At 39.7% G+C, this 9,895-nt stretch overlaps 1 protein-coding gene and 1 pseudogene across 1 annotated transcript; one reads left to right on the top strand and one right to left on the bottom strand.

The window, feature by feature from the left end:
• Positions 1-369: 369 nt before the first annotated feature.
• On the top strand, positions 370-1,761 carry LOC146472651 (uncharacterized). The gene is made up of 2 exons (XM_085119229.1): positions 370-1,398; positions 1,657-1,761. Exons 1-2 carry the CDS (start codon positions 370-372, stop codon positions 1,759-1,761), a joined length of 1,134 nt encoding a protein of 377 aa, XP_084975355.1.
• A 351-nt stretch (positions 1,762-2,112) lies between these two features.
• LOC146472650 (uncharacterized) overlaps positions 2,113-9,895 on the bottom strand; it is a 13,679-nt pseudogene continuing 5,896 nt past the window's right edge.

Genomic DNA, 9,895 nt, shown 5'->3' with positions numbered 1-9,895 from the left:
CTATGGCAAATCTATGACAACAAATAAGTCCCCTGGAATAGATAAAATCCCATTTTGTATCATTAAGGACTGTTTAACTGCCATCCGACCTTCAACCACATCGATTATTGATACCACTTTTCTTTCTGCTCAATTCCCCAATGTTTGGAAAATTGCAGAAGTGACACCTATGTGCAGGATGACGACGGGGAGATTCCTAAAAATTACAGGCCTATTTCACTGTTACCTGTGCTCTCAAAAATTTGCGAGAGAGTTGCCCACAATCAGCTAACATCCTTTTTAAGAGAAGTTTTGATGGTCCTGGCCGCCATCCTGTAGGTAGGGCTAAAAACTCGGACGGACTGGGATGAGTTATTGTTTGGGTTGAAAATGGTGGGGAAAGAATACAAGTTCGAAGACCTTTTGGGCTTAACCATTACGTCCCTGCAAAATTTCCTCTCTTTGCGAGGTCTCAGTAAGTCAGAAATAAAAGACGAGTTAATTGCGAGAGCTTTCGGTGCCTACGAACTTAATGTTCTGGTAAAAGTTCCACAAGAAGTTATATCCACTGAACTAAACAAAGAGTACCAGCGAAGGCTGAGTCACAATAATGCACCAGACCCAAATAAAATTTGTCCTGATCAGTGGATCGATGATGTGACTTTATGGCCTGATCTGGATCAGGGGAAATTGTTCTCGTTTATTTTAAAAAAAAAAGCAGTAGATTCGGAGTACATTGGCAATTACAAGGATCAAAAAGCATTCAGCTTCTATGAAACTGGTTTCGTTGGCACCCTCTACTCGTACACTGTCCCTGGAACAAAGATGTTGTGTGTTAAAGGCGATATCACACCATCAAGTAAGGTGAGAGATGATCCACACAAACCATGGATTCTGTGTGAAATTCCAAAGGAAGGAGAATGTGAAATACTCACCACGTGGTGTACCTGTGCCGCTGGCACTTGTTTGTGTTGTAATCATGTTATTGCTGTGATGTACAAACTCAACTACCCATATAAGAAAGGCTACATTAATCCATTATGTACAAGTGTACCAGAAGGGTGGAATAAGGGTACGAGAAAAGAAGTGACCCCAAAGAGGATCAGTGATCTGTTTATTAGAAATGATAGCAGCAAGAAGGCAGAACAAAGGAACAGGGCTCCCATCAATTCCAAGGCGAAACAAAACTTTGACCCCAGGCATCTGGACCAGCGACAGATGACTGAGGAAACAGTGAGCGAATTGTACTCTGACATTAAGGCAGACCTCCGGAATGCAAGTGTGTTGTTTTCTGTTGATAAGCATTTGATCCCTGAACTTGTTCCACCTTTAAAGGAGGCTGATGTATCCTTGTCACAGCCAGGTAATACTAAAAAGACAGAGGTAGAGCTAAGCTTGTTCTTTCTCGAGTCCATTCAGGTAAATGAAGCTGAAAAACAAAAAAATTGAAGAGGAGACAAGAGGACAACATCTTAGTGAATAATGGAAAATTCAAAGATTTGGCAGAATTACAGCATCAGCTATACATGAAGTTATGACCAAAACAAAGAGCATCATAGCCAACAGAGACGTACAGTGTTGGTCGCCATGGAGTAAAGATGTGCTCGCAGAGCTCCGTGGTGAGAAAAGTTTTTTTCCACCAAATCATTCAGTTTTTTTCGATATTCTTCTTGTCAGCAAGACGGCTCAGATCTGGATAACATTCTTCGACAAATTCTGAATGTGTTACCAAGCAGGAGAAGGCGACAAATACCGAAGAGACAGCAATGTGCGAGGAGGTGATGGCGGAGCTGAAGTCAATGAGAGGTGATTTAAAAAATTAAATTTCGGCCCTTAGTGAAAATTTAAAGGATTTTCAGCGAAATACCAATGCAAGGCTTGAGAAAATAGAGAGTGTCATATCCAAATTAGATGAAATCGATGTTCTGACGACCAAACAGAAAGATTTAGAAATTGACAAGCCGGGAGTGCAATCAGTGTGCTGTGATGACTAAAACATTTGGTGGTATTAGCATAATTTTGTGCAGGACTAACCAAAGAGAAAGAGGTCCCTGATGTATTTGTCTGCCCCAGCTGCATATTTTACCTAGCCAACCCCAGCAATAACAGCTCAGATTCAGATACATAGAGCTATCAGAAATAAATGTAACAGATGTTACATATAACACTGTCCCGAACAATATGAATGTCAGATGCACGCCCTCCATACACAGAAGACACCCAGGATACTGCACCTCTCGGAGTGATGGCTACTAGAAACTTAATGGTGTGGTGGTGCTGATAGTCAGACCACAACGCAGCTGCCTCATCAAGAGCAGTGGGTGTCTCAGTGTATACTTCAGTGCAATCTATTATGACTCGACAGTTTGGATATATTCTTCTAAAACAGTAACGCATAGTTTTCTTAACATGAACCTTCGAGGGTCACACAATTAAGACCCCTAACTCTCTTGAAAGCGGTTTGATCCAAGTTGTGAAGATGCAAGACACTTGTGAGCAGGTTATCTTGAATCTAAATGCCAGATCCTCTACAAGAAGTCTCATTCTCAGTTGCATTAAAACCAACAGGAATTCTTGTTGGAGCGTTAAACTTCTTGCATCCGAGTTCACCTGGTGAGTGTAGGCTGCAGGTGTCAGTGTTATGTTCTCTCCTTTCCAGTATTGCAAGTGTTTTTCCTTAACCGTAAGCCATGAGAATATCTTCCCGAAAATATCTGGTGATGATAGGCCAGTGAACACGCGAACACAACTTTCACAATTAACATGGTGGAAATGCAATCCTACATGTTGGGTATATTTTTTGCTCAGAGGCTGACATGTGCTTTGTAAATTGCTCACCAGCTAGAATAGGTGGCATTTGTGGCAGCAGAGAGCTCCTTACTGCCTTTTTCTTTTTTGGCGAGGGAGTTTCAAAGTCTTGGGGGCACAGAAAACTCATACAAAGTGTGTCTGCTTTTCTGAAACAAGTTATACGTTATTTACTGTCAGAACAACAAATGAACTAATTTTTCTTTTATGCTGACCTCATAACATATGTTAACTTTTTACAATTAATAAGTTCTTCCTTCCTTTTGCTTTTACATTTTTTTTTTCGTTCTTTTTTGCCTGCTATCTAGAAACTAAATTAGCCAGGGAGCTAACAAGACAACCAAATGGTTCATTTAGCTTCCTTGCTTTGCACATTATTCTAACTAATAATTAATTTAATTTATATAGCACCACTAAAAGATTGTAAGAATCAACATGTAAATTGAAAAAAAGCACAAATAAAAATTATTATCATTATTATTATTATTATTATTATTATTATTATTATTATTATTATTATTATTATTATTATTATTATTATTATTAGGATTCTCATTGGTTGGGTTGCCATCCTGGAAATGGTTGGAGCAGACTTGCGTTTCCTGGCCCCATTCAAAATTTGCCAAACCCTTTCTTACTTGAGAAATGGAATGACCCCTCCTCTTTTCATCTTCAGGAAATCTGTGAAAAATTAGTTCTTCTACGTGTCCTCTTTGATTGATTTCCTTTGGTCATCGTTTGTCGTTGTCACAGCCAGCTACACAGCAGCGATTGTGACCACCCATTTTACAGCTGCTTTTTAGAATACTTCCTCAAATTTTAACTTGAATCTAGGCTTCCGACCTTGAGAAAAGACACAGAGGGTTTAAGGAACTACTTTTGTGGCAGGAATACTTCAAGAGATGCCAAATTCGCTGACCATGAAACGAGATGCAGCTGCCATTTTGGACCGAAACAATGACTCGCCTAGTCCATCCGAGTTTTTAGCCCTACCTACAAGATGGCGGCCATGACCTTCTATCGCAAACCAATGTTTGTCACCCAAGCAGTGCCGTAACAAGAAGTGGAACTCTACTGAGACATCTATCTTACAAACAACTGATGCAATCCTTAAAGCCATTGATAAGAAACAGCTAACTGCCACTGTGTTGCTCGACATGAGCAAAGCCTATGATAGTGTTAACCATGGAATCCTTCTGTCTAAGCTTCAAGACATTGGATTGTCACCTACCGCTGTCAAATGGTTTTGCAGCTATCTCCAGTCGCACTATCAAGTTGTTAAAATTCATAATTCTACATCGGCCCAACTTCCTATGACTTGTGGAGTGCCACAAGGAAGCATTCTGGGACTGCTGCTCTTTAGTATCTACACTAACAATCTTCTGAGCATTCCACACCATAGTTCCCCCCAGTGCTACATAGACGATACTAAACTGATACTAAATTTTAACTTACAGGACCAGGCAAATGCGATTGCCAAATTAAATGAAGAGTTATGCAGAATTAGTAACTGGACTTTTAGAAATCAACTCCTTATAAACCCTAGTAAAACTACTTTAATTATCTTTGGCAGCAGAGCGATGGTCAGCAAAGTAGAGGATTTTCGTCTAACTTTGTTAGGAAAAAAAATTACACCGGCTTCCGTTGCTAACAATGTGGGAGTCATTCTGGATCCCTGCTTGACATATAATGATCACCGCTTCAACAGTGTCCAGTTGCATGGCGCGTTTAGGCCACACTAATTGAGTTAAACATGCCTTTCACTCAACCACCTTAACTATTATAGTTAATGCCTTAGTTTTTAGCAAGCTATATTATTGTTGTAATGTTTGGAATAACGCCTCCAAGTACAACTTAAGTAGGATCCACGCTGTACAAAACTTTGCAGCTCGTATCATTAGCAACTCAAGGAAATACTACCATATTTCCCCTATCCTTAAAGATTTTAAAGTGGCTACCTGTAAGACAGCAGTTGTATTATCGCCAAGCTATAATGGCCTTCAAATGTATGTCAGGGTGTGCACCAGCCTCTTTATATTCTAAATATATTCAAAGAGCTATGATCACCAAGCATACAACGAGGAACTCCCAGATGCTAGATATTCCTTTCTATAAAACAGCCACAGGGACGGGGGGTGACAACTCTAACAAACGCTTTTTGAGCAATACTAGGTCTTACCCTTAGTCATCCCGGAAATTTGGATCATCCTCCCGAATTTTTGGGATACATCTCCTTTGATGTCCCGATTTTTTTCTGCAATGTCCCGGAATTATAGCGCGTTTCCCGGAAAATTTTCTTAGTGTCCCGATTCCTGGAAAAATCTCCAGATTCCCGGAACAATTTTGGCTTTCTCCCGAAACAGCGTTTGTTAGAATTGTCACCCCCCATACAGGGCAAAGAACTTTCTACTTCAGGAGAGTCAAACTCTGGAACTCACTGGATTCTTCTCTTAAGTTGAAGCCGACACTACAAGTATGTATGTACGTACGTACGTATGTACAATCATAAGTACTAGCACTTAAGTTCTTGTCATCCAAAGGCGTGCAAAGAAGGCATACCTTTAGCTCAGGCCATGCGTTTAAGGTGAGTCTGTTCAAGACAGTGTGATTTTGTGATAAGAGCAACAGATCTTACCACTTTCCTAGTAAATCGGGGATATAAGAGGAACTTTGTGAAGGGTCAAATGGCTAAGGTGAGGAGGACAACGAGATCATTAGCATTAAGGGCCAAACAATGACAAATGAATGAACGGGTGCCATTCACTGTTATCTACATTCCTGGATTGCCGAACATCAGAAGGATTTTAAAGGATGTACATCCAGTGTCATACAGTCATCTGGCAGGTGCAAAGAAGCAATAGTTGATGTTTCTATGATAGCATCCAGGAGACCTTAATGTTTGGCAGACTATCTTGTTTATGCGAGAATAAAAGGCGGACAGAGGGAGGGTGGAGAACGAAGTACACATAAATGTGAATCAACTAGATGTCAAGTATGTGCCTATTTAGTTTTAAGCGCACTGGTTTTGCAAAGGAATATTCTATAAACTATGATTTTAATTGTAATTTGTCTAATGCGGTTTATTTGTCGTCATGTAACATTTGTGAACTTCAGTATGTTGGATCTAATACCACAAAATTCAGAACAAGAGTTGATAATCATAAATCTAGAATGAGGCACCACAGAAACTTAGATCAAGCTCAGCGAGAACAAGATGATCTGTTGTATAGGCATTTCTGGAGTGACAGACTCAATGGACTGAATGATACGACAATACAGCTACCGTATTTATTCATCTATAAGCCCAGCAATTATTTTACAAAACTTGACCAAAATCTCGAAAATTTGAGCTAGAGAAGGGTCCTCGGCTTATAGCCAAGTGTTTTTCCCAACAAAATTTTTCCGAAACAGCAAATTCATAGGAAACATAGATTTACTCGTCTATAACCCAAGAAACTGCATGCAGAAATAAATGAAAAAACAAGTTGAAGTTGTTTATTGACTTTTATTTATGTGGTGGAGCTGTTTGTTGTTTTTGGCGCGTAGTAAATACGGCTTACTGTTCATCCTCACTGTCGGTGTCAAATTCATCGTCCATCTCCTCCTCATCCACTAGTTCTGCTCTTTCTTCCAAGTAGATGAAACTGACCATTCAGAACGGCCTATTCCCATGCTTGGTAAGCAAACTCGTCATATGATATGGTGTTGAAATTTGCGATCACCTAAAAAGAAAACTTACCTTGGCTTCTCTACTCAGTAAGCCAGTCAAGTAATCTCTCATCCAGCTGCAGATATTTCGGAGTGTAACAGCCCATTTTTGTGGGTTTGCTGACATTTCGAGCTCCCCATTAAAAAGGTTCTCTTGATCTTTACTCCAGCCGCAGGCCATAGACTCACTGATGCCGTACTCTCTGGCTATCGCGGAATTTATTTTTGACGGCTTCTGCTTCTCTGGCGATTTTCAGTTTAAATGCAAGATTGTATGAACAACAACTGAGACGGACCCTTTCCTTTTGTATCAATTATATAGAAATAAATACGGTAATTGACAGATTTAACGAGGCAGAAGATCTGAGGGACAAGTAAGAACAATAAGCATACAGGCTCAATACCTTGAGCCCATATGGTTTGAATACGTTTGACTTTTTCTGGGTGCAAAACAGAAGCGCAAGACGTTAGAACGCTTTAATTTAAATTTGTTATCGTGCACGCACACATATACAGGCGTTAGTACAGACGTTAGTTCACGTGTTTTTTTGTTTACAGTTATCTTTGAAATAGTATGGTGCTGATTTGTAACTGTTTGCTTTAGCCCTGATGAAGGCTGTTCAATGCAGCCGAAATATAGGCTTTAAAGACAACACTGGTTGTCTTCAATTGTGATTATTATATTTTTACCTGAAGAGTACTGTCTCCAAGAAATGGCTGGTCTGGTTGGTTTTTCAATTTCATTCAAAAAACAGAGTGTTATAATTAGCTTACGTTCCTGCATGATTAATCGTTTAAAGGCCCTTCTCTTGGATTTTGTCAGCCCTACAGGTGTTAGGTGGACTCAAAAGCCCTGTGCAGGGAACTTATTGGGCTCCAAAGGCCTCATTTTGGGATTTTGTTACGCAATATTTTTATGTGAGGATTGATTGCCTTTCTTCAGACATTTGTGTCTCATGTCTGCCGCATTACCTCTTCAGTAATCGTGTTTGTTTTAACCAGTGCAGATTTTTACCTTCTAGTTTTTATCTTTCATCTTTTCTTAACTTTAGTGTCATTCTTTCGTTTTATTCAGCATTTTTGGCTTTGCTAATTTTGCTCTTCTGTCATCTATTTACTACATTTTATTCAGGAGGCTTTAACACAAATACAAAAACATCCTGAATTTTGCAACGCAACCCAAATGCAATTTGGCAACGCAAATTAAATAAGTGATAAAGCCCCTTCAGCAACTGAGTAATTTATTTAGAAGTAAAGGAGAAGGCAGACGAAACCGAAAAGCGTGGTCATTGAAGTCTGTGTAGCCACGTGACAAACAATCTATTATTATGTCACCGGAAGTTTATCTGTTTAAAAGTAGAGTTACAATATCAATTCATTAACTTATTCAGTCTTAGCCTTCCCTTTTTTGATTAGGCAAGATATTTGCGTTTTTGTTTTTATTTCTAAAGGTTTAAATTTTTTTACTGATTAATCTCACTTAATCTTACGATTGTAAACACACAATTTAATAAGCTGCTAGAAATCTGAAAATTCAACGAAAAGGTTGACAACGTACACATTTAATTCTTGCAAAAGGCATGTGTGAGATGGTTTTGGATGAGTTGAGAGGTATCAAGCCTGGGCTAAACGTTCCAACTTTGTTAGATAACAATTGTTCATCTGACAATGTTGGGGTGTTAAGCATCCACACTTGTTCAACATTTTTTGTTGGACGAACATTTGATAAGTTCTCAAACATTCGCCTAACAAAAAATGCCGGAAAAACGTATGCTAAACGGTCGAACATTGTTGGATCAACAAATGTTGTATAACAATGTTTGAATGTTTAACTAGGGCTTTAGACAACGAATGAAGGAAAGAGTGTTCAACAGTTCAGTATAGTGTTCAGTACAGTGCAATGCACTGCATAGTAAGATTAAAGATTTCAACAGTTCAGTATAGTGCTGTTCAGTACAGTGTAGCGCACTGCATAGTAAGATTAAAGAGTTCTCAACAGTTCAGTATAGTGCTGTTCAGTACAGTGTAGCGCACTGCATGGTAAGATTAAAGAGTTTTCAACAGTTCAGTACAGTGCAGCGCACTGTTCAGTATAGTGTTGTTCAGTACAGTGCAGTGAACTGCATAGTAGGATTAAAGAGTTCTCAAAAGTTCAGTGTAGTGATGCTCAGTACAGTGCACCGCACTGCATAGTAACATTAGTAACACTATACACCGAACTGTTGGGAACTCTTAAATGTTACTATGCAGTGGGCTGCACTGTGGTGTTACCACCAAAACTGAAAGACCTTATTTCGTATGAAAAGAAGTTCTACTTTATGGATTCTTATTTTAGCGTTCACGTTTTAAAAAGAAATTATTGTCCAGACAATAAAAATTTTATGCTGCCCCTCGGTTAATATTTTAACTGAACTACATGTAGCTATACTGGCTAGGGTATTCCAGTAGGGGGTGTAACATATTGGAACATTCTGGGACCCCTCTAGGCAATCTATCCCTCCCATGTGGTTTTGGACTCGACGGCAAAGAAGCGTTTGATCGTCTAGTACTTAATTTTACCTCTGTTTGAACAGGCTAGTGCTGTAATTTTGTTGTAGTTCTTCACCATAGAGGTTTTAGTTGCTCATTAGTTTTGAGACGTTTTTGGATATTTGGGTTTTTGTCTATCGTTTAGCTTCGCAGTTTGACACAATTGTCACTATTGGCGCCCTTTGGTGAGATTATTATTCTAAGCTCACCCTCGAAATTTACAAAATTTTGTTTTCCACTTTTCTCGTTTGTCCCATGGCTTCACCTCTCCCAAGTAGCCTTGTTGCGGGTCATTCTTTTGTGAAGAGACTTCAGGCTGATTTGCAATGCAAATTTGATCTCTGTGCCGCTCTGGATTTCAATTTAACTCAGACAGCGACTGTGTCATTGCATGGCATCGGTGGGTTGACCGTTCCACGACTAGCCCGGGAATTGCGGCTTCTATTTGCTAACGGGCCTCTTCCCAGGGTCATTATCCTTGAGATCGGGACAAATGATCTAAGTTCTCAACCTCCCGAGGTTGTAATTGGGGAGGTATTAGACTTAGTCGATTTAATGCAGTCTGTTGTATCTTCTACCGTTGTTGGTATTTGCAAAGTCCTTCCTCGGCGGCAACGCAGGACGGGTTTGCCTCAGGAGGATTTCAACAATAGGGCCGCCAGGTTCAATAAGATGCTTGAACAGCTTTTTGACGGTCAACAGTTTGTATTTGTGTGGGAACATTTGGAAATCCAGCCCCTTTCTCGTCGAGTCCTTTTGCCTGATGGCGTTCATTTGAATCCTCATGGGCAGTATTGCCTATATCGGAGCTACCGGGGTGCCATGTTAAAAGGCGTTTCTATGCTTTCCAATAGGCCTAGTACATGAGATG

The sequence above is a fragment of the Pavona decussata genome, unplaced genomic scaffold (genome assembly GCF_977016875.1).
Source record: "Pavona decussata unplaced genomic scaffold, jaPavDecu1.1 SCAFFOLD_98, whole genome shotgun sequence".
NCBI classification, from domain to species: Eukaryota; Metazoa; Cnidaria; class Anthozoa; order Scleractinia; family Agariciidae; genus Pavona; species Pavona decussata.
This window is presented reverse-complemented; position numbering and strand designations above follow the sequence as displayed.

Coding starts and splice junctions, on each gene's coding strand:
- LOC146472651 (XM_085119229.1), top strand. CDS start 370: ATGGTGGGGAAAGAATACAAGTTCGAAGACCTTTTGGGCTTAACCATT. Junction 1,399..1,656: donor TCTTTCTCGAGTCCATTCAG/GTAAATGAAGCT, acceptor TCTTCTTGTCAG/CAAGACGGCTCAGATCTGGA.